This window comes from Malus domestica, chromosome 06 (genome assembly GCF_042453785.1).
Source record: "Malus domestica chromosome 06, GDT2T_hap1".
In the NCBI taxonomy this organism is placed as follows: Eukaryota; Viridiplantae; Streptophyta; class Magnoliopsida; order Rosales; family Rosaceae; genus Malus; species Malus domestica.
In genome coordinates, this window is record NC_091666.1 from 24,867,576 (window position 1) to 24,892,847 (window position 25,272).

Consider the following 25,272-nt stretch of genomic DNA (forward strand, 5'->3'; position numbering starts at 1 on the left):
TCACATGTCGATCCTGGACGTAGGTCGAGATCGGGGCATGACAGGCAAAGTTAGACTCACGATGGGAATGATATTTGGCAATAGCCTTAGGGGTAGCTCGGCATACATGTGACCAATAATCATTTGATCCACAACGGTAACACATGTCCATCTCAGTGGAAGTCGATTGAACAGTAGCTTTTCCCTTGTTCTTGAAGTTTGGGGCCTTAGATGCAAGAGGTTAGTGCTTCTTAGTCAAATTTCCTCCATTGGGTGGGCCATGGCTCTGTTGACCTTGGGGCCGTGGGTGGGCTTACCGTCCATTACCACGACCACGACGATGTTTTCATTGTTTGTGGCTGCTAGAATTGGTCGCATGCGCTTCAGGGGTAGCGTTCGAGCCAGTGGATCGAGCTTAATGATTTTTCATCAAAAGTTGGTTCTGATTTTCAACAAGAAATAAAACAGAGATCAAATTCGAAAATTTAGTGAATTTATGTGCCCTATATTGTTGCTGCAAGATAATATTGGTAGCATGAAAGGTCGAATAGGTCTTCTCCAGGATATCTGCATCTGTTAAGTCCACTTTACAAAACATAAGCAGTGATCGAATTCTACAAACTTCAAAGTTGTATTCATTCACGGACTTAAAGTCTTGGAAGTGTATATGCTACCAGTCGTGTCTTGCTTCATGCAAGTAAATGTCTTTTTGGTGATCGAAACGATCAGCCAGAGTAAGCCAGATGGTGTGTGGGTCTTCCTCAGCGATGTACTCAATTTACAGTGCATCATGGATATGTCTTCGACTGAAGATCATTGCAGTAGCTTTCTGAACTTCATCGACAAGTTTGGCGTCGGTAGGTTCCTCGATGGTAGCTGTAATACCATTTGCAGTAAGATAAAGCTTCACGTCTTGAACTCACTTCAGGTAGTTTCTTCCAGATACTTCCAGAGCGGTGAAATCGAGCTTGTTCAAGTTCGACACATCCCTAAAACAGAAGGTACAACAAAACGTAGTTAGTCATATGGTAATTCATAGACATACATCATAGAACATTCGGGTTTTATAGACATGTATTGATTTAATTTAAACATGAAAACTATAGGTTTCATGTGGTAAGTTTTGAATGAAAACTTTGGGTTTCAAAGGCACTAAATATGAAACTACAAGTTCAGTTTAGTTATGAACAATTAGTTCATAAAGGAGAAGTTCATGCAAGAATGCAATATGCTGATTTAAGTTTAGTGGATTTGAGTTGGTTCGGGAACTCAAGTGTGAGAGCTTCGAGACTACGAAAGGATGTCAACGGTTCAAAGTAGAAAATTAAATTATTGAATCGTTAATGTCCAAAAGTGATCTTCAGGTCAATAATTTTGGATTAATTATCAGATTAATGGACTGCATGTCACCTTTAATTAATTCAATAGATTGGGACTAAACGGGGTCGATCGTGGAAGTAAAATAATGGCAGACGGATCATATTAGTTTTGGTTGGTGATAAACCAAGTGATAATTAAATTAGAACTAATTATAGTAAACCAAAGTACCCCAAAAAAAATATTTGGGCATGATTTATAACGCGGGGATGCCAAAAATTAGCATTGGGTCGAAAAAGAACACAGCCCAACCAAAAGTGGGCTGGTAACGATGCAGGGACAGGCCCTGCTGCTAGGCTACTGGCCATTGGGCGTTGAGGGGGGTTGCAGGCCTCTGGGTCGTGTGGTCTAGGTGAGCCCAGTAATAAAAACTGCTGGTTTGGGCAAAAAAACAAGGCACAGGGCAAGCCCAGCCCAAGGCTGGCTTGAGGGTTGGTGCAAGGAAACCCAGCCGAGGCTGGGTTTCGGGTTTTTGGGTCGGGGCAGGTTAAGCCCAGTAGCAAAAGCTGCGAGCAAGTGGGCCAATGGGTGGTGAATCCCAACAAGCAACACGAACTTGTTACAGGCGAGCCAAGGATGCAGGACCAAGCCCAGTAACACATGGGTTGCTGGTGATAGGCCATCAATGCGAGGGCAGAGCCCAGCAAACTGCTACAGGCCATGCTGGTAGGTAGGCTGGGGTTGCAGACCCAATCCAAACCAATCCCAGGCCAAAAATGGTAGTTGTTCTTGCTCGCAGCAAGCCCAAAGGGTTCCTACCATGGGTTAAACGTCAAAACGATGTCGTCCTGGGACGTGCTTGACACGGCTGGGCTGCAGGCCAGCGTGATGCTAAATGGTAATGCCAGCAGCGGCCATGCCACATTAAATTCCCACTTTTTTTCAACTTTCCTAAGGTTTTAAGAACCCTAAATTGTTTGTAATTTTTTTATATTCTTTGACTCACAAATTCCATATACCAAAATAATTGTGTAATGCATGAAACATGTGTGTGTGTGTGTGTGTGTGTGTGTGTGTGTATTGACAAATATATGAATCATATACAATAAATATATCGGAAGGAAAATATAAATATAGGGGGAATGGTTTCATGCTTCGTGGACGTTTCAAATATCTTACTTTATTTAAGTGTACCTTATTGGCAGAAAACAAATAAAAGCCTTAGAATTTTGTAGAAGAAAACCTCCTCTTACGATCCTTCAGCTCCTTAGCTTCTAGTAAAAGCGTGCTGATAACGTGTTGTAAGCCTATTTGACTGAACTGTATTTAAGACTAAAGAGGGAAAGAGACCGGCAACAAGAGAGAGAAGAGAGAGATTTAATTGTGAGGTGTGTGTTGTATCACCTCATTGTGCCTTTATTTATAGTAGTATGATATGTTAAATCCTTATCCTAATAGGATTACAACTCTAATAAGATAATAACTACTAAAGGGAATATTTGAAGATAGCCCTAGATATACTAGGATTTATACAATCACATTCCTATTCTAAATATGATTGCAACAGGTGTGTTTTTTTTAAGTTTATTTTGTGTGTTTTTGTAATTTTATTTGGTAAGGTATTTATAGAAAAAAAAAAAAATTATCGGATTTTTTTATTAATTTTGAATATTTTTAAAATCTTTTATTAACTTAATTAATTTGGGTCATTGGATTAAAAAAAATTGAAATGCAATGGTCCAGATTTCAACGCTGGCCCAAAGGTAATATTCTAATTTGTTTTCTTTTTTATTTTATTTTTTTACATTTTTTAAAGCCGAAAAACATGGACCTTTGATCTGGAAATCAACGGTCCATAATGTGCCATGTCATCTAGCCGTTGTAGCAGTGTTTGAAATTTTTTTTACCGTTGGAAATCCAATGATCTAGAAAAAATAGTTGTTGGAAATCTAACGGCCTAGAAGAAGCCACAACAAAGGTACCTTATTGGGTTGTCACACGGGCCCTACTGTCTGAAACCCTATCGGTGATGTGCCACCATTCGCGCCTGATGCAAAAAAAATTTGACAGATGGTTGATGTCATGCTGATGTCAGTCTGATGTCACATCCATCCATGCTCTGGGGCCTTAGATTATCGCCTAACTTGTTGCTTGGGCTTTCCTTAGTCCAATTGCCCGAGGTAGGCTGGAGGGGTTTTGGGAGAGGGGGGGGATTGGACTTGATTTGAAGCCTATCCACAGGGCTATTGCCCACAGAAGAAGTGCTCTTAGACTCAAATCCACCCACCAAAAACTATTATTATAAACCTCCGTGGTCCTCCAGAACCTCAGAAAATAGGGACCTACTTGTCTGCATTGAATCTACAAATAACCCCCTCATTGTGATAACATATGCAATCTTCTTGATATATAAATGTAAATGTCACTTCATCGGGACAGTGTGGTCGCTCTCTTACATTAAACTTAAATCTGTATGTCTACAAGTTAGAATAGTTTAGAGTATCGGTTATGTAGAAAAGAAAGATAATAAGGATCTGGGATTCTCTTATAATTTGACAAAATAGAGGAACTAATAAATAGGAATGGGTATAATCACATAAAATCTCTTTCAAAAAACGAAAAGGAGAAAAGGGCATGTGTGCCCATAATATTTTGTCACGAAAACAATGCAAAACTCAACCAGAAATGATCTATTCAGGTCAATTGTATGAACCGAAAACCAGTCCCATTAAAACTCTGAGTCATGCTTTTCCATAGTTTTTCTGCGCTTTTTAAATCCCATTTCTTTTCTTTGCACCAACAAAACTAAACTGGATAATTTCATGGTGGTTCTAAGCCTTCAACCTGTCCAATTTACAACGCCTAAACACTTATCATCATGTAAACCGAGTGTTTGTGGTTGTTCCGTCCGATATCGGATTTCAGAGCCATTAGGAGAGCCAGCTCCAATGGGGCAAAAAACAATGTACAATGATGGGTTTTTCGAGAGGGGATTCATGACTCTGTTTGCTCGAAAAATGATGAAGTCTGCAGCTCCGGTGAATGCGAAAACTGAGACAAAGGAGAAGCCGTGGCGGGATATGACTATGAGAGCTTTGTGGATGTTTCGAAGAGAGTGATGCAGGGAAGGTCTCGGAGTCAGCAACAGAAAGTGGTTCGAGAAGTGCTCTTGTCTATGCTGCCTCCAGGTGCGCCAGAGCAGGTGGATTAATGCAAAGTTTTCAGTCCTCTAATGTTGGTTTATATCTTATTAATTTGAATATTTAGTGATTAATGTACTGTTGGATGATCATACCCATTCATTAATTTGATCATTTACCTTCAAAAACTTGATAGTTGGGTATAAATTTGTAGTGTAAAGCGGAAGCCTTGTGCACTGGGTACGATCTTTTTATACTCTAAGTCCATAACATATCAACCATGTTGTTCAGTCATAGTAGGTAGCACCACGTGCCGATCTCCATGTGAAGGGAATCGGGTTTGGTTTGTTTAGTTCAATTTGTTGTCTACATTATTGAACAAGCATATATGATTAACCACTTTAGGCAGTGTGATTAAGTGCTCAAAGTTCATGTGTGAATGCAGTTTAATCTAATCACAATTGTTATAAGATCGTTTTCAGTAGGTAATCAACTATTAACCTATTGTTCTTGCGGTTTAAGAAACTATTTCAACCAACAAAGTGGGCAGCTGAGTTCAATGCTGCATTGACAGTTCCTTTCTTCCACTGGTTGGTTGGGCCTTCTGAGGTAATTATACTGTTTAAGCCAGACTCTATGTGCATAGCATGAATGTAGTTTTGTCACAAAACTAGAAGTTGCACAATTATTCTATCATTTGACATATTAATTTGGTTTTGGTCAATGTCAAATTTTAATCTTTGATTTGCGGTTTCTTTTTGGAGTTGTTTCTGATATACTAATCTATGGGCAACTACCAGGTTGAAGAAGTTGAGATAAATGGGGTGAAGCAAAGCAGTGGAGTTCATATAAAGAAATGCAGGTGGAATTATTTTATATTTCATTATGTATAAATTAAATTAAATTCATCTAGGTTAACACGTACACATACCAATTTCAAACCTAGGCATATCCAAGTTGGCTAGAGTAGTGTACTCTCACTTTGCATCCGAAACTCCCTTTGTAGTTAGATTAGATTGGAATCACGATTGAAACACACACATACAAACCAGTTTTTTATCATTTTGGAGAACTGCAACTATACAGATTAAAGTGATGGGGTGAAGCAAAAACTAATTTTCTAACTTTGACATTCTTGCTCATCAAGATACCTGGAGAACAATGGGCTGCAGATTTTGAAGACAGGAATTGTGAAATGGTGTATGGCAAAGTTCCACCGCCGTTTGAAGAGGACCCGGTCTCTAAAGAGCCATGTTTTACTGGTATATGTAAGTTTGTACAACTTCTATATTTATTTGATCAATGGAGAATGGAGATATATAATCCTGATTTCCACCATGCGTTTATCTGCAGGTTCCATTGCAAATCCCAGCTCCAGTGTTAGTCCGAAACTACAAAATTGAAAGATACATGCTCTTACTTTATTCATTACCATACTGAAGTAGTTCGAGAACACGCTTCAAGCCATATGTCACGGCCATCCTTAAACAGTTCAACGGCAGTTCATATCCTTTGCGCACGTTGAACATGGCGACGCGTGGAAGTTACAATTTGTGTATTCGGATGAAAACTGTCTCATTACAGAAGGGAACTTGTTTGTAAAATTGAGAGGATGAAATATCACTCGTTATATGATCCCCTAGGTCACATCTCATTTTGAAGAATGCTGTGAACCAACAATATCTCTAATAAACCCAACATGCACATTTGATTTTTCGTTTGTTTTTAACGGCGTATTCAGGAGAAATGATCTTCTTTCCTCCATGCGGTTTTATCAAGTAGCAATTTGCATCGGCACAGTAGTTTTTTTTTACTATTCGGTATTCTATTCTAAACCATTGGGAGGGGAATTGGAAATCAGGTGCAAAGGGGCGGCTTCACTACCTTAGTCAATAGACGTAACATCTGCATGAGAAATGTATAGTTAATTTTGCAGAATTAAGTGCAGGAACTATGCAAGCAGTTGATGGTGCTGAAATTTAGCCTGCCTTTCGGGCTTTACGTGAAAAAGGGGATGAGTTTTCAGCTCTTGCAATTGGGAAAATCTGCTCAAGTTCCTTTCACACCTTTGAAAAATGTTGTGGAAAGAGTTCCAAGAATACAAGCAAACATTAAGACCCCCTTAATTTGTGCTAATTCCTTATATTGACAAACCGAAACTCCAATCACCCGAACAATGCTAAATTATAAAAAAATGTGTATCACTTGATTGGGGTTTTAATCCCACTATTAAATTCTTCACCGATTTGTTTCTTCAAACATTCAATTCACGTTATTTCATTCTTTTTTCAATCCCAAAAGTATTATTCTAATCTTTGACCAAAGGTGTGAGACTTTAGGTCAATATTTTGTACCGTGAATTGAATATTTTTCATGTAGAATATGTCGTTGTAACGATATTTAAAACCAATCAGACACTATTGTACACATAAAAAATTTAAATATATAAAATATGATTGACTAAATATATTGTTATGATGGTAGGCCGTTGCATGTAAATTTTCTCATATAGTAAGTCCCAATCACATGATATGCGATTATATGTGAAATGTATGGGTTGGACCACCCTTTTAACTAATAAAACCGCTCATGCAACATTCAAACCGCCACCACCTTCTTCTTCTTTTTGCCCTTCAAACTTTTTCTTAAGCTTTGGCGGCCCATGTGATTTACTTTGTCCATCTCTACAACTATCCGTGACTTTTTTTGCCACAACAGACAAATCACATTTCTGCAACGTCCCAACACTACACGCGCCTTAAATTATGGCATCCAAAGGCCATAAGTAAATTATATAAACAAAAATGCTACTTTTATCACATATTTGTATTATTATTTGTATCATTCAATAATAAAAATGGACTCACATGTATTGGGATTCTTATGTATTAGTGGGTTCTATCTCTATTAGAAAAATGATACAAATATTTTATAAGTATAACATTACTCTTCTGTGAATTTTGATTTTTCTTGTTTTTTTTTTCCTAAGACTTTTGACATGTAGTGAAGTTGTGCAAGTGATGACATATCCTCGTGAACAAAGATTTTTTGTTATCCTCACTTGTAATGAAAAAAAAATAGGGGATAAGCAAATTGCAAACGAATAGTGATTTTCACACTTTTGTTTTTTTGCTTATGGTGTTTGATTTTTCTTTGATTCAGTCAAATCGAAGATTGAAAAAACACATAGTAGCGCAAGAATTAAACAAAGAAGTGCGGAAATTATTGCCAATAAAAAGGTTGAAGAATGGAACCTTTTGTTTATTGACAAATGCTAAGGAGATTCTCTCAAAGTGGAACTCTCTATAGATTATCTGTCACCTCATGTTTTTGTCACAATCTTTTATAATCTTGACATGAATATTGACATTAAACCATAAGGTGTCAGATAGTTCATGAAGAGTCTCATTTTTAGAAGCCTTCTTAACATTTCTCTTGTTTTTTGACCATGTAAGAATTATGAACTCTATTGCGTCCTTTTGTCCCACCTTTGTGACTTTTCAGTTTCAGAACATCGAATTCTAGAGGATAAAAGTTTGTAACTTTGGACCAACAGTATGTTTGTCCTCACTCCTCACAGAAAAATATCCCATTTTTGGCGCAGTTGATCCCGTGACCAACCGAACAACCAACTTCCCTCTTCTCCCAACCTTTTTTTGCCTATAAATTTCAGCCTCCACCTCAACACATTTGAAACCCACCACCCTATCCTTTACTAGGCCTCTGCTGATATTGCTGCAGTCACTAGTAATCATATAATGGCTTCTGCTGTCACATTTTCTTTAGGGGCAAAAATTCTATGCTTAACTCTTTGTCTGCTGAGCTTATGCTGCTCTGCTTTCACTCCTCAAGACTACTCAAATGCTCTCGAAAAGTCGATTCTCTTCTTCGAGGGTCAGAGGTCCGGGAAACTGCCCGACAACCAGCGGCTCAGTTGGAGGGGGAATTCCGGCTTGTCCGATGGCTCTTCCTACCATGTACTAATTAATTCGTGTTCTTTTGTCTGAACTTTATGTTTAGTATATTTACAATATCATGTAACATTTTGGAGGTGAACTGTGTTTCAGGTGGACTTGGTAGGAGGCTACTATGATGCTGGAGACAATGTCAAGTTTGGCCTGCCAATGGCCTTCACCACTACATTGCTGGCATGGAGTGTGATTGAATTTGGTGACTCTATGCATAGCCAGATTGACAATGCGAAAGCCGCCGTACGTTGGAGCACTGATTATCTTCTAAAAGCAGCCACTGCAACCCCCGGAACGTTATATGTCCAAGTAAGATAAACAAGCAAATATGCACAAATAAAAACAAGTTATAAACTTTTAATAAAAAATAGAACTGGGATACTAAATAGACGATAAAATGGCACTAAACCATGGTACTAAAGCCTAAGAGAATTGACTCATTGTTAACGACGTTGGTTTGGAGCTGAAGAGAGGTCCTAAATATAGTCACATGTTTTGGTGGTTGCAGGTGGCAGATCCTAACATGGACCACCGGTGCTGGGAGAGGCCAGAAGACATGGATACGCCGCGCAATGTGTACAAGGTGTCAACCCAAAATCCAGGATCAGATGTTGCAGCTGAGACTGCTGCTGCATTGGCTGCCGCTTCCATAGTGTTCAAAGACTCCGACTCTCCTTACTCTGCAAAATTGCTTCGCACAGCAATGAAAGTAAACATCTATAACAAAAATTTGACTTCATTTTAACAATTTTTCCGCTATTACCGCGTGTTAACAAGAACGTTAATTTTAAATTTTGATCGCCATGCAGGTGTTTGATTTTGCAGATAAGTACAGAGGTTCTTACAGTGACTCACTTGGTTCAGTGGTCTGCCCGTTTTACTGCTCATACTCAGGATACCATGTAAGAAAATGCACATAATTTTGCTTCTAATTGCTTTCTTTTACGAAAAATATGCACAAATGGAACAGTCACAATCTTTTAATAAAAAATAGAACTGGAGGGACTTCGAACATACAATATTTTATATAGTCTCTCACTTTTATTTTTTATTTAAAATTTGTAACCAGTTATATCTGTGTATATTACGTGTATTTTCATCCCGTTAAAGTTCCTCTCATGACCCCAGTTGTACTGTTAAATAGGATGAGCTTCTGTGGGGTGCATCATGGATCCATAGAGCCTCTCAGAACAGTTCATATCTTGCCTACATCAAGTCCAATGGCCACACCTTGGGTGCAGATGACGATGACTATTCCTTCAGTTGGGATGACAAGAGACCTGGAACTAAAGTTCTCCTTTCCAAGGTTTTATTCTTATTGAAACTCCTACTTTTTCTGTTTGCGCTTTAAAATGAATATTTTATAATTTCTCTACATTCACAAGTGAAGTACAAAAGACCAAACGAGACGTGTGAAAATAACTAATTGGAAACTCTTAGAGGTGATATAACTTATAACAATTGAATTTTGTGCAGAGCTTTCTAGAGAAAAATGATGAGGAATTCCAGTTATACAAATCACATTCAGACAACTACATATGCTCTCTAATTCCAGGGACATCTAGTTTTCAGGCCCAATATACCCCTGGTAAGCCTCCTTTCTTTATAGAAATAGGATCATTAGTCTGGCTATGGAATATTCGTCCTCTTTACGCATATAAAACTTCTAACAAAATCGCTATCTTTTACATGTTGATATTGTGCTTATCCAAAACGATTTCGTTTTCAGGAGGACTGCTCTACAAGGCAAGTGAGAGCAATCTCCAATATGTCACATCAGCATCTTTACTCCTCCTAACATATGCAAAGTATCTAAGTTTAAATGGAGGAGTGGCAACATGTGGATCATCAAAAATCACAGCAGAAACCCTAATCTCAGAGGCAAAGAAGCAGGTGGACTACATTCTCGGTGACAATCCAGCAAAGATGTCATACATGGTAGGGTTTGGGGACAAGTTCCCGCAGCATGTGCACCACAGGGGTTCTTCTCTCCCATCAGTCCATCAACATCCCGGTCGCCTTGGCTGCAACGATGGATTTCAGTACCTGAATTCTGGTTCACCTAATCCAAATGTTCTTGTTGGAGCCGTTGTTGGTGGACCTGACAGTAAGGATAATTTTGCCGACGATCGGAACAATTATCAGCAGTCTGAGCCGGCTACTTACATCAATGCACCATTTGTTGGGGCTCTTGCTTTCTTCTCAGCTCAAAAGGGTTAGAAGAAGTGGATTTGGAGAGAAGAATGTTGTTACCACAAAAAGGAAGAGTTGTACGAATAATATGGAAACTTTAGTATTTCTCTAGTTGTTTAGAGGACCATGCATTGGCAATCACACTCTAAAGGGTGTGCCCTTGGCATGTCCATGAGCTGTGTGACATAGTATAAAGTGTAGGTTGGAAATGTTGGGAAATTGTTCTTGGTGGCAAATGATGAGAACTTTATTTTATCCAAAGTCATATATCTAGAAAATGACTAGTTCACGAAGGACCTGGGAAGTTCTCCTGTTGCATTCCTTAAAAAATAGACTTGGCCGTTGTCAAGTTTGATAGTATACTCTTTGTGCAAAGTAGTTTAAATTTTTAGTGGTATTCTTCTTCATTTGTAAGTTAAATGTTTTAGGTTCGATTCTTACCAAAAACAATTTTGAACCACATTATTACTAACTTATTGTGAGACTTAGCACACTTCTCCACTTATCACGACGCGAAATGAGTACCAAAAACTGTGACTTTAAATTTTTTGATGCAGACTTCTATGTCACACGATAGAATGGGTGACACTATCGAATCAAAACATAACAAGGTGTTACAAATTTAATTATAATTAAAAAAATTATGACACTGTGTTTTAACTGACAATGCATGTTATTTATCTTAACATATCATCATAGCAGAAAATTTCAACCAATCGTAATTGAAATAAAATCTCAACAATCACAAATATGGTAAACCAAACAATAATACATCCCCAAATCAAAGTTAATCTCCAACCTAAAACAAATAAATCAGACCAACCATGGCAACAAAGTAAATTACAATTAAACAAAAAAACCCCAACAAAAAAGAAAAAGAAAAAAAGAATCTCATCCAAAAAAGAAAAAAGAAAAAAGAAAAATAAAAATAAGCTACCTTCATATTTTATAGCGCGAGTCGGGTAGTCGGTAGTTACAACGAAACACCCCCCGAACCTCCTATCTTCTTCTCCACACGAAGATTAAATCTCAGCACTTCACACTGAGAGTTGCAATCCCAGATCCGACCCTAAACGATGTCGTCCACCCCTCGCCAATTCCCCCTCCTCCTCTCTCTCCTCGCTTTCTTCTCTTTCTGCTCCGCCGAGATCCGATTCTCCTCGATCCGATCCGACAGGCGCCAAATCATCCCCTTCGACCAGTTCGGCTTCACCCACAAGGGCCGCCTGGAGCTCAACGTCTCTAAAATCGCCCTCGCGGATCTTCCCAGCGGGGATCCGGACCTCTCCAAAGTCGGGTTCTTTCTCTGCACCCGCGACTCCTGGATCCACGTCTTCCAGCAGCTCGAGGAGGGCGAAATCGGATGCGCCCTCGATTCCACCCTCGTCAAGCCCGTCTACACCTTCAAATCCCTCAACGGCGTCGATCAATTCTCCACCGTCTTCTCCGAGACCGACGCCGATCAGTACACCCTCCTCTTCGCCAACTGCCTCCAGCCGCTCAAGGTCTCCATGGACGTCAAATCGGCGGCGTACAACCTCGAGGGGAAGACCAACGACCGCCGCGATTACCTCTCCGCCGGTAAAACGATTCTCCCTAGGGTTTACTTCCTGTTATCTTTAGTCTATGCATCTCTGGCCGGACTTTGGGTTTTCGTTCTGTACAAAAAACGACTCACCGTTTTTAGAATCCATTTCTTTATGCTCGCTGTCGTAATTCTCAAGGCATTTAACTTGCTGTGTGAGGCGGAGGACAAGTCATATATTAAGCGCACCGGTAGCGCTCACGGCTGGGATGTGTTGTTCTATATCTTTAGCTTCTTGAAGGGTGTCACTTTGTTTACTTTGATTGTTTTGATCGGAACCGGGTGGTCGTTTTTGAAACCCTTTTTGCAAGACAAGGAGAAGAAGGTGTTGATGATTGTGATTCCGCTTCAGGTGATAGCCAACATTGCCCAGGTTGTGATTGACGAGACCAGCCCTTTCGGGCAGGATTGGGGTACTTGGAAGCAGGTTTTTCTGCTTGTTGATGTTATTTGCTGCTGTGCTGTGTTGTTCCCGATTGTGTGGTCTATTAAAAACTTGAGAGAGGCGGCCAGGACCGATGGGAAGGCTGCGGTGAATTTGATGAAGTTGACTCTGTTCAGGCAGTACTACATTGTGGTTATATGCTATATTTACTTCACAAGAGTTGTGGTTTACGCATTGGAGACCATCACGTCATACCGGTACCTTTGGACCAGTGTGGTTGCCGCAGAGTTGGCCGCGCTTGCTTTCTATGTGTTTACAGGGTACAAGTTCAAGCCGGAGGCCCACAATCCGTACTTTGTGATCGATGACGAGGAGGAAGAGGCTGCAGCTGAGCAGCTGAAGCTTGAGGATGAGTTCGAATTGTGATTTTATTGTAGAGAGGAATGAAGATGGTTCTCCGTGATCCAATTGGGAAGGCCGAGGTAGAATATCGTTCATTACAGTGGAATATAGTTTGTGTTTCATGTTGTTTACTGTCTGTTTTTCCTTACAATTGAAGTTAGTAGTTAGTAGGATAATGTCACACCCTCGTCATTTTTTCTGTGAATCGAAGAATATGTGTAACTACCAAAAGATAATGTCTGGCATGAATTTTTGCATAAAGGGTGCGTGATTCCATCATATTGTTTATCGAATTCTACTTTTAAGGTGCCCTTTGATTCTGCATAAATTTGGTTCGTGGTGGAGCTACTTCTGCAATGTGTCGTAGCTTTCTTGTGGTAGAGAAGGGATATAGAGAACAGAAGAAACATGATCAATCTAACTCTTAAGCTTAATGCAGGAGAGTAGAGATGGTAAACTGCAAGTAGCGAGATAGAAGTGGTGATTAATTCTAAACTGTGATTTCTTTAAGCGGATTAGAATTACGTAAAACAATCTCTAGCACGTCGCTAAACTTACACAAAGTGATCAAGATTATACATCCTCATCATTTGCAATTTGGGATTGTTGTGTGGGGTTGTTTGTGTTCGTATTCTTGTGTATCGACTGAAGGCATCCCCTTTCTGTCTTTATATAAAGAATGATGTGATTAGGTTATAGTTAGTGAATAACTTAGCTACGACGCTTAAATTTCTGTTTTTTAAGTTCATGTATGATATACAAATGTTCAGCTAGTGAACTGCAAAATTGATACAAGTTCGGGGATGAAAAACGTAATTTGCGTAACGTAAGTGGTACCGGTGAAAATATCGGTGTGCAATTTGCGGAAATATCGACGGATGTATTGAATATCGATATTGATATCGATTGCTTTCGGTGGAAATGATAGACATTTAAAATAGAACTTTACACTATGTTTGGATGAGGAAAAAAAACTTAGAATTTGGATAAAAGTCAGAATTTATAAATTTAAATGCATCAATTTCCTTATTTTGATTCATAAACATAGAGATTTAAAATTCCACGTGAAAAAAAAGAACTAGGAATTTAGGACCTCCAAGTTCCAAGTTTGAATTCCATGTAAAATAAGTGTCATTTTTCAATTTCTATGATTGAGAGTTTAAATATAACAAATTACATATTCAATTTCATTGTTATTTAAGATTAACCAAACAAGGAAATTCATAGATTCTAGAAAATAAAATTTTGTCATTTCAATTTCCGTCATTTCAAAATTCCTTAGTAATTTTAAATTTCTTTATCCAAACAAAGTGTTAGGGATTGTTAAACATTGGTTTGGACGAAATATAAGAGGTTCTTCGATATTTAATAGATGTATTAAAAATAGCAACGATATCTATCGATTTTAGCTTAAAATGAAGAGTTTGTCTAATATGAGGTTATGTTTAGACTTCACCTCCATTTCTATACCTTTTTCTGTTTCATATCGAAAAAAATTTAACCACTGGCTGTGTCTACACGCTACATTGCTAGAAGTGTGATTCTCTCCCTTTCCCAAAACCCCCAAAACCCTTTTTTGTTTCGCAGTAAGGTTGGGATGACATATTTGCATCAGTCTACTTAGAATTTGAGAAGTGATAACTTTCATAGAAACCTCTTCTTTTTTTTCCTTTTTTTATTGAACAAATAATATTATCTACACTAAGAGGAGAAAGTCGGGTTTAGTCTCACAATAGGTTAGCAATAATGTGGTTCAAATTCTCCTTGTGCGAGAATTGAACTTGAGACCTCTCACTTACAAGTGAAAAGAAATACTATTAGATCCTAGTACTAAATGGCTCTTAGAAACATGTTAGATGACATGTTTCATCTAATTTATTACAAAGCGATATTATTACTCTACGTTAGATCAGTTGAAGTCGTAAGGTTTAAACCCGAAACACACTAAGATTGAAGAGAAAAACTCTTATCTACCAAACAATCCGTCCTCGTGAAGGCGTTCATGTTTGCCCGTGGTGCCTAGTTTGACTTTTGGATTTATAAAATAATAATAATAATAATAATAATCAATTCGTAATTGCATTTCCGTGTTGTGCAGTCAAATCGGAGAAGTTGCCGCTTTGTATTATACGCAAAAGTAGACATGTCCAATGCACCGTAGCAGCACACTTATCTTGACCATTTCATAAAGTGCCAATTTAGTATTATCTTTTCGGAAATTCCAAGTATTTAGATGGAATTAAGAACAAGGACCAAATCAAACGAACAAGAAAGAATCTTGTTGGTTTGGTCATCAATTTTTGATAGATGCGTCGACCTGCTTAGCAATTAGCAAGTCAATTTTTATGAGTCGGTAGGTGATCGTCTTCGTATATAGTGGGTTCAGTCGCATCTAGTCATTGGGCCTCCAGCTCTGTAGGAATTAGTGTTCTCCTCAAGCGCAATAAGGGTTAACTACAAGCCCAATTTCCCCCACCCGATTGATTGGTTGTCCAAACATACGTCTTGTTTCGTTACGATGAAAGGGCACCACTTGGGCTAGCTAATCCCTCTGACTTCCCAAACGGAATACTTGCACAATTAGGGCTTCCATGTCTCAATATTTGCTCTTCAAAAACATCGTCGTCCACTCGTCCGCTATTGTTCTACGAATGAGAAATTAGAACAACAAAAGTGCATCATGACTATTTTGGACTTGGAGTAATAGCTCCTGCCAAACTTCGACTTATTTATAACTAGATTCGTATTAGGAGGTTTTTTTTTTCCCTTCCTAAAAAACAAGGAATGTTACCCAATATTTCTAGGATCCAATAAGTATGTGCACTAAAAGACCAAATTATTGAGTAATAATTTGAATTTAGGAACCACTTAGTACTACGGTCTAATGGTATTTCTCTTCACTTTTAAGTGAGAGATCTTAGGTTCGATTCTTACCAAAGGTGAATTTGAACCACATTATTAAATAGCTTATTGTGAGCTTAAGCCCACCACCTTCTCCTTAGTATAAATAATATCGTTTGTTAAAAAAAAAAATTAAATTTAAGAATATAAGGCATGTGAATGTGATAGTCCTAAAATAGAGCATGTGGGTTTCTCCTTAGATTTCATTGCTTTAAGGAAAACAAATAGAACATGGGTATTTTTCTAGGACTTGGATTGTCTGCCCTCCCATTTCGGTGCTCTCCCCGTGCCCTCCTGTTTTGTGTGGTCACGGTTAAACCACGTCAATATTTTATATTATTTTTTTATAAAAATAATAAAACAAAAAGAAATAGTAATATAAAATGTTGACGTGGCTTAACCGTGACCACAAAAACAGAAGGGCACGGGGAGGGCACCACAATTAGAGGGCAGACAATCCAAGTCCATTTTTCTAACCACCTATAAATAATTGAGAGATGGTTCTCTAAATCCTAACTTTTTTATAGTATATTTTCTAAGTGCATGTGCAAGCACATGTCTATTCATTGCCATTTCATGGTCATGATATTTAATGGAAGTCTTAGTATGCAAAGAAACACCTGAAAAATATGCTTTCAAAACTCCCTATTATCTTTTTGCAAATTTGGGTTAAGACGGAAAAACTTATATATCGCAATTCAATAATTTAGTTACATGAAGAGAGAGAGATGTCCAATTGTAGCATACAACAAATAAAACTTATGTTGGAGTTGATTGAAGAGCAAATCGAAAGAAGTCGTACCCAGTGCACAAGGCTCCCGCTTTACACAAGGTCTGGGAGAGGTGAATGTCGGCTAGCCTTACCCCCATTTATGGAGAGGCTGCTCCCAAGTCTCGAACCTGAGACCTTCCGCTCATGGGCGAAGGCACTTGTCATCGCACCAAGTGCGACCTCTGATTGTCTTAGTGTCCTCGTTAATATCTCTTGCATATGGGTAAAGTTGAAGTAGGTTCTAACAGAGAGACCGATATAACCAAGTTTCGAAGGTGCATTGTACAATTTTTTATGGGTGGTACTATCCACACACCTCATTTAATTGGTAAGTGTCAAATCGAATGAATTGAATATGATCAATTGACATAAATTAACAGAGAATGTGTGAAAGATAAAAAAGAGTGTTGCTAGCATCACTTTTTTTATGAGTAGTCTATCTTGTCATCTAAGTGTTACGTCGGGAGTAATCAAATAATTTAGTTAGTTTTTTATGAACCAAATGAGGGGGCCATGGATTGAGAAAACAAACAACACAAAGGGAGACCAACCATGTGGAGCTTGTAGAATGAATAGAGATGAGCTTTTCCATTAACTTTCTCTACTCTTCGAACATACAACTCTGTTTTTTTATTAGTTTTACTATTATTATGGGGAGGTAAGGGGGAGAGTTCGAAGGTATTATAATAATTTAGGAAATGAGAGAGTTTCGAATCCAAAATGTATGGGTAAAAACCCAAACACTCTATCTACTAAGATATTCGATCAAATACATGTCGAATATACAACTCGATTAAGAATTTAAGTGATGAGATGAGTGTTCGTTTCATGTCCATCGATTTGTCCTGTGGAATTCCCATCTAAGTAACTTTGTGTATGATTGAAACAGAGACTCGGTTAATTTGGTGATGCTAAATTGCTATGAGACTTCATTCAATTGTGTTGACCATTAGGACAGCCTATGGCTGGCATGTTGGTGGCCTCATTAATTACATTCCACCACTAATTTAAGTCCCTCCAAGTCCAAAAGAGAGGTGATCCATCAATAAGGAGAGAGAGGCCAATTCAAGGACAAGTTTCATCCGGTGCGGTTATGATATTATCACGTAATAACTATTTATGTCGTAATATACGAATCTGTTTACATTTTTTTGGATGAATCCAGGGTATCTCTGCACGTAGGTGAGGAGGACTAATCCTTCGAGCCGAGTTGGACCCCATTCGAAAGGCAAGCTCTCCCAATGATGGCTGCTCCATTCACAAGGCTTGAACTCAAGACCTTACTTAAGGAGAACAAGCTCCTTACCACTTGAACCACCAAGCATTGGTCGAATTTGTTTACTTTCATTACGTCATAAATTTATGAAATATCAATTGTATCATTTACTGTATTATTATATGTAAACTAGCAACACTATGTGGCAGTACGGACATGATAGTTTATTTTTTTATTTTTTTTTCCAATTTAAGGTCACCTAAAGCATGGTATTGATGAGTGGGAGGTGCATGTGATCTGGTATAATTTTTTTCTTTGACACAACACAATCCATCCACATCTCCAAAGATCAAATGGGCCTACCCCAATTGCTTTCCTGGTTGAGATAGTCCCCATTAGAAGAAAAATAAAGAGAAAGGTAAAAAGAAAGCAGCAGCAAAGAAAGGGATTTGAGAAGGAAAAAGACTACACACAAAAGAAGAAGATATGGAGAAGATGTTCATGATGATGAGCACCAATAGTACTCCTCCTCCTAGCCCAGGAAATACCAGAAATATTGAAATCACCACCTCCGCTTTCCCTACCTGGAAACTGTACGAAAACCCTTTTTATAATTCTCAAAAACCCCATCAAAATCCACCCCTACAACCACAAAACCAGCAGCAGCAATGCCAAAACTTTAGCAACAAGCAACCGCAACAAGAAGTTCACCATTGCCTGCACCTCCCCATCTCCGCCCGCAAGCTCGCCGCTTCCTTCTGGGATCTCACCTTCTTCAAGCCGGCAATGGAGTCCGAGATGGATTACACGCGAGCCCAGATCATCGAAATGAAAGCCGAGCTCGAGTACGAGCGGAAGGCGCGCAAGAAGTTGGAGAGTTCGAAGAAGAGGTTGGCCAACGAGTTGGGGGAGGAGAGGAGGGCAAGAGAAGCGATCGAGAGGGTTTGCGAGGAGCTTGCTAGAGAGATTTCTTTCGGGAAGTCGGAGATCACGAAGATGAGGAAAGAGATCGAGGAGGAGAGGAAAATGCTTCGAATGGCGGAGGTGCTGAGGGAGGAGAGAGTTCAGATGAAGCTCGCCGAGGCGAGACTTCTGTTCGAAGAGAAGGTGTTAGAGTTGGAGGGGTGTAAACAAATGCTGTGTGCCGCCGAGAACTCACATTTCAAGATCAAACATAAAAATGAGGTTGTTAACGTTGCTAGTTTGGATAGTTCCAGTGGAAAGTCTGGGGCTCTTTGTGGTGATCGGAACAATGATTCTGTTTCCAGTTTTTCTACTGCAACTTCAAGGGAAGTGCTTTTGGGTGAAAAAGCAGCTTTCAGTGAAAACAGCGGTGGATTTTCATCCATGGCGGTTCAGAAAAGAGCCTCACCAGAACCAGAAAATCCTCACATAAAGAGAGGGATCAAGGGGTTTGTTGAATTCCCAAGAGTTGTCAGAGCAATTGGATCAAAAAGTAGGCATTGGGGCACAAAGCTTGAGTGCCAAAAAGCTCAGCTCAGAATTCTGATGAAGCAAAAGAGCCCCATTAGATCCAATAGTTTCATTATTAGTTGAAAGATCGTAATGTGAATTGGAAAATCCGTCAAAATTATCATTTTTCAAATTTTAATTGTTTGAATGATCAATTTTTTGCTCTGTATGTCGTTGATCAATTCAGCAATTAAAATTTGACTTCTGATTATTTTACGCCATTTTTCCTGTTAGTTTATTTTTTTAATTATTATTTTTTCTTATGTGGATTGTCGAAAGAGTGGTATGATTTTTGTGCTTATTGCACATTTTTGTGTATGATGAAATTAATCAGAAAAAAGTCTTGCTTTGGATCTGATCAAGGCTTTAAATTAAAATTTTTGACTTTATTCTAAATCTGTGATGCTTTTGACTTGTAAGAACACATGCACTTGCTTCATTTTTTAGTTCACTCAAGTGAGTGTATTTTTGAGTTTTGAATACACTTACACATGCACTGGTACATGTACACGTTTCTTCTTTTTTTTTTTTTTTTTTTTTTTTTTCACTTGAGATTCTGGATTTTTAGTACATAAATAATTAGATGCTTTGTAAAGCAGATTATGTGGAAATGTTTTAGGTCTCTATTTGGAGGTGGATTTAGGAGATGATCAATTGGGGCTGGAAAATGCCTGAGGGTTGCATGAACAGTTGGTTTCCTTTCCCAAAAAGGACCACACATGGTATATGACATGCCCAAAATTTTCAGATCATATCTACTTGGTCCATAGTGAGGTTGGACCATGACACAGAAATGTCAACAACCCACAATTGCTATAAAAACCGACAATAGTCAGTAACATTAGTTGCATAAAATAAGGGTGTATAAAAGACCTAATAGTGATAATCAGGTGAGTAAAGACATATTAGTGGCTAATGAGATGGGTAAAAAAAATATCAATGATGAATGAGAGTATTCGACATGGCTGGGCCTTTTTATTTTCAAATAAAGAAAGATTAGGTGAGATTAACTTTTCGACAATGATCGCGTACGATGCGAGGCACCTACCCTCCTTTGAAGGGGTGAGCACCATTACACCCGAAAATCTGTCGCCCCTCCCTCCTCTACCTTGTATACAACTAATATTAGTGATTATTGTCAATTTTACATATAGAAGTGACAACGAGACATATTAATGTTCATGCCTATAATGTAGCACATGAGGGTTAATCTTTGTTAGATTATCATTTTGGGAAGGGAAGATTCTTTGATGTTTAGAGATGATTACCATCCAATTAAACAATTTTGTGGGAAGCAGAAAAGGCATAACATATATGATTTAAAACCGTTCACTTTGCCACTTGAGAAGAATGCAATCATTAACCGAATTTGTGATGGTATTACACCCTGGAAACTGTGCACAAAATTGTTTCTATTTAGAGGGTCCATAACTGTTAGGAAGACTACACCAGGTTAATACAAAAATAGAAAAATGTTAAGGAGACTCTTTTAAAGTGAGACTTTTTATAGATTTTCTGTCACCTTATTGTTTAACGTCAATTTCTATGTCAGCATTTAAAATTTTCATCCAGTACATGTATGATTAAGATGAACTGCTAAAGAATGCTACATACCTTTACCTTCTTTTTTTTTTTTCTTTTTTTATCAAACGATAACATTTGTTAGATTAGTTATTAGATTAGGGAGCCAACGGGGTTCGAACCCACGACGTGGTGTAAGAGCAATACTTCTCTCCACCACTGTAGTAAAGGACCACTTGTCGTTTTACCTTCTCATTTCTAATCTGCAAAGCTGTTCATTTTTTTTTTTTATTATCTTTAAAGGATCATTGCTATGTAATCAAAACACCAAGATCGTCTGTTTAATAGATAACAGGTAAAGGGATAAACAATTTTCTATCTGGTTTAAGTTTCACAAAGATGATTTTTTGAGTGTCTAAAAGATAAGACAATTTATATCAGTAAACCACGTTATATAGTGAGAACACCAAAAAGAAGATACAATAGAAGGTAACTATCATTCCTAAATTAGCAAACAATTTATAAAGTATTAAACAAATGAAAAGATTTTTAGTCTATTTGTAAGACCGGCGTAGGATATTATCAGTTCACACATATTAATTATTATTTTTATGTAAATTCATTATTAACATTATATCATAAATTCTTAAGATATAAACCATGCCGTTTGGCACGTGAATTAGTAATAATATCTAAACAAGATAGACGAGTATTTTTCGACCACATCGTACAACAAAGCAATTCACCGTCTAAAATCATGAGATTACAAATTTAGGATCTCTAGGTCTAAAAGCAAGAAATACAAGAACAAGTACTGGTTCTACATTGCATGAATCTTATCCTTTGAAATTATCAGAAATGGTACTGCGTAGTACTCCTTGTCCATATTACTCTCTTCTCATCTCTTCAGTCTTCAAGGTTGTACCGTGGACATGAAAATGTACTTTGAAATCAGCTTCAAGATTTTTACCCTACCATGATATTTGACAAGGCTGCCAAAGTAATTTTAATCTTTAATTAAGCTCTTCATGTTACACCAAAGTATCCTATATATGTACCCATATAGTATTTTTCTTCGCCACAATGTTTCTCTCTGATTCTCCCTTACTTGGCAACAAAAAAATTTATATATATTAGGAGAAATTCTTAGGTAGGGTCAACTGTGTCAAGTCACCTATCCGCTCAAGACACATAGACCTCGTTTGGCAAGCCGTATAAGGAATCAGATAAGATAAGTAATACAGACTCAAGTGTTTGGGGTAGTTTTGCACTAAATAGTACCCTAATTAAATAAACTGGGCCCGCATCCTTATACGGTATACAACTGCTAAATTATCCAAACCAAACCCTCTGTATTATTAGTCGGGTAGGAAACCACGTTGTGCTCTCCCACTCTCTCCCGTCGTGTCCCTCTCTCGCATCGTGCACAAGACTCATTCCTGTTGCAGTCGTTCAATCGTCGTCTCCGTCAAGATTTCTTCTTCTTTCTTTCTTTCTGTTTTGCTCTAAATTTTTGGTCAAGTTACAGTTCCTTTCAAAATTAAGGTTTTGAGCCCCAAAATTTCTATACAATTATGTGAAAATAATTAGGGTTGGCAGATGAAGCTTATTGGCTCAATTTCTGCGGTTGCAATGACCCACCACGATGTAAATCCAATTAATCGATTTCCTTGACAAGATCTGAAACCCAACGACATGCAAATCGTCATTCCGATTGAAATAGTCAGTACAGTCCGAGCTATCAAACGAGGCATGAGCTTGTGTAAGATATGATTCCTTCTTGTGTGTGTCTTTAGCGGATTGAGTGACGTAGCATGAATAGATGTATTCAAGAATCTCTCATAATTTTGGTCCTATTTGGTCGAACGACTTGGATAGCATTGGATTGTGATTTGATCATTCGATAAGACTAATTGGAATCTAACTAGACTTATCATGTGTCTTTGACACTCAAGTCTCAAGTTAGGAAACAAATCGGCCATTTTTTCGACATTAGTCCAATATACGAGTTATGTCCACAATCCTTGTGACACAAGTGGCCATACTCAAGAATCTCTTCTAAATTAGATCATAGTGGAGGTCCTTGGATAATAATGTATTGAGCTTTAAGTATTGCATACGATTAACTAAAATTTGACTACACTTATCATGTCACGTCAACACTCACTTCTTAAGTATGGACAATTGGACCTCATTTTTTCAAGGGAACTTTAACGAAAAGCATCCGGTACTGTTCACTTTAACGAAAAACCACATTTTTACACTAAAAAGTCAATCTTGGTACTATTCACTTTACCCTTTATTTTGCCCTTATCATTAAAACTCAAAGTTTACAAACCCATTTTCATTAGTTTTCCTTTTTTTCGAACCTTAATCCAAAATACAAGTCCAGTCCACAATCCTTACTAGTGCAACAAAACATCGACCATGACACTAGTAAACTCACTAATCACAAATCCGAGAGACAAAGACATGAATGTTTTGGGATCCACCCAGATATATAAACATATCAGACATAACCAAACTAACCAAAACTTATTAATTATTCACACCATCACATTAAACTTTTATGCATCATTTTTGGGTAGAGAGAACGAAAGGTTTCAAATCAATGTGTTGCATAAGTTATAAAACATTCCTTAAACCAATTTGCAAAATTAATGTCACAACATTTGTGGGGTCTAAATTAATAGGGTGAGTGAGATGGACAAACGTCAATTAACCATGGCGAAATTGGTTACTGCATCAACATCTCACCAGCCTTTTTCCTATCAAACTCTACAAGAATTATAAGGATGAGAGATTTTTCAATGTGTTCGGAATACAAAACGAAACACCACATACACGTGACGCGACGCTTCCCAATGCTTGAGAATTGTTAACGGCGTGATGTGATGCCGTCAAGCTTACGTCAGAGTCTCAACGTGTCAGTTGTACAAAATGACAGACAGCCAATGAGAGCCTTGTCTGCACTGAAAATATTTTGACTCCTTCTCTTGAAGTAGTCAATGCTTACTGACCGACCAATATGGGTCTGCTGTCGAACAAATTGAAATAAATAAAAAGAGAAATGCCATGAATACTTTCAATGAATTTTTTAAAGATGTGATATCCACACATTTCATTTTATTTTTTATATATCTTTTTAATTTTTAATCATCGGATCGGATGAATTGAAGAAGATCAACGAACAAAAATTATTAAGGGATGTGTGAGAAGTAAAATGAGATGTGTGGATAGCACACTTTATTTTTTTATCACCATATACTTTTATGTTAATTTATGTGTAAATATTATAAAATATTATGTAAAAAAAAATATATATATAATGGCAGAGACTCTATAAGGTGTCTTACTTTAAGAAAGTTAACATTTCTTAAATTAAAATTTTAAATCTAATTGAACGTTTTACGGAAAGGTAATGATAAGGAAACTAAATTGGTAAACAATATTTGTAAATTAAATGATGTGTAACTAATATGAATGAGATGTTTATCAACGTTTAAGTAATAATTTAATCATCAACTTTCATGTCATTTAATTTACAAAATTTTGTCTATAAATTTAGGGAATTGTTATTAGCACTCCAAAAATCTCATTTGGCACTTCAAACTTTCTATAATTAGAAAGAAAAATACACTTATGAAGAGTGTAAAATGAAATTTTTAGAATGCTAATAACAATTTCCTAAATGTACTCTTCCTAAAATTATCCTTTACGGAATGAAAATTGTCTTCCAATTTAGCTCTTTCAAAATATCAACATTCTATTGTAATTTCGTAAACTCTGAATTTTTCATATATTTTTTAACTAGAAAATTCCAATAATTTTTAGTGAAGTCGAACAATATCCAAGGAATTGTAGCTAAGGGTGGTATTGGTATGATTACCGTATCAAAACTTATGTACCAATTACCATACCAAATTTTTGGTATGATAAAATTTATTACCATTATTGTGCCAAACTTTCGGTATACCTAATTTTGGCATGCCAAATAGTTCGGTTGGCATGGTATGGTAATGGTAATTACCATTTTGTTTTAGCCCATTCTTTTGGGCCAAAATTTGATTTCTTTTTAACAACCTAATTCAAGGCCTAAACGTGTTTTGGCCACTCCCTTTGGGTATCTAGAACTTTTTTATTTAATTATGAGAATTTTATAGAGATTCATTAATAAACAAGAAGTAAATAAATGACAGAATTGTGAAAAAACCCAATATCCCTAAAAAAATAGTACAAAGATTCCTAAATTTCATCTCTACATTCTTTAAAATTGTACAAAATTAACTTGATAGACGAAGTCAGGGAGAAACATCCCAATTTGATGAAGGAGAAGATGAGATGGACTCCGAAGAGAGAGAGAGTCGCCGAAACTGGAGCAACAAAGATGAAGTCGGTGGTTAGATGAGTGAAAAGATGA

At 37.6% G+C, this 25,272-nt stretch overlaps 4 protein-coding genes across 5 annotated transcripts; all 4 read left to right on the forward strand.

Annotated features, from left to right (window-relative positions):
- The first annotated feature begins 4,097 nt into the window (after positions 1-4,097).
- On the forward strand, positions 4,098-6,149 carry LOC114825334 (beta-carotene isomerase D27, chloroplastic-like). The gene is made up of 5 exons (XM_070823598.1): positions 4,098-4,498; positions 4,959-5,045; positions 5,237-5,298; positions 5,584-5,704; positions 5,790-6,149. Exons 1-5 carry the CDS (start codon positions 4,415-4,417, stop codon positions 5,874-5,876), a joined length of 441 nt encoding a protein of 146 aa, XP_070679699.1. The 5' UTR covers positions 4,098-4,414; the 3' UTR covers positions 5,877-6,149.
- A 1,949-nt stretch (positions 6,150-8,098) lies between these two features.
- LOC103437435 (endoglucanase CX-like) lies at positions 8,099-10,957 on the forward strand. Of its 2 annotated transcripts, none has more exons than XM_008375904.4 (7): positions 8,099-8,413; positions 8,504-8,713; positions 8,913-9,113; positions 9,214-9,306; positions 9,549-9,710; positions 9,881-9,992; positions 10,134-10,957. In XM_008375904.4, exons 1-7 carry the CDS (start codon positions 8,195-8,197, stop codon positions 10,622-10,624), a joined length of 1,488 nt encoding a protein of 495 aa, XP_008374126.3. In that variant the 5' UTR covers positions 8,099-8,194; the 3' UTR covers positions 10,625-10,957. The 2 variants fall into 2 exon arrangements, with proteins under 2 accessions (XP_008374126.3, XP_028959588.2); XM_029103755.2 differs by having other exon boundaries at positions 10,137-10,957.
- A 396-nt stretch (positions 10,958-11,353) lies between these two features.
- Positions 11,354-13,248, forward strand: LOC103420277 (protein CANDIDATE G-PROTEIN COUPLED RECEPTOR 7-like). The gene has a single exon (XM_008358338.4). The coding sequence runs from the start codon at positions 11,674-11,676 to the stop codon at positions 12,991-12,993; it is 1,320 nt and encodes a 439-aa protein (XP_008356560.3). The 5' UTR covers positions 11,354-11,673; the 3' UTR covers positions 12,994-13,248.
- A 4,905-nt stretch (positions 13,249-18,153) lies between these two features.
- LOC103437469 (protein BRANCHLESS TRICHOME) lies at positions 18,154-19,708 on the forward strand. Its single transcript, XM_008375936.4, has one exon. It carries the CDS (start codon positions 18,345-18,347, stop codon positions 19,413-19,415), a length of 1,071 nt encoding a protein of 356 aa, XP_008374158.3. The 5' UTR covers positions 18,154-18,344; the 3' UTR covers positions 19,416-19,708.
- The last annotated feature ends 5,564 nt before the right edge of the window (positions 19,709-25,272 follow it).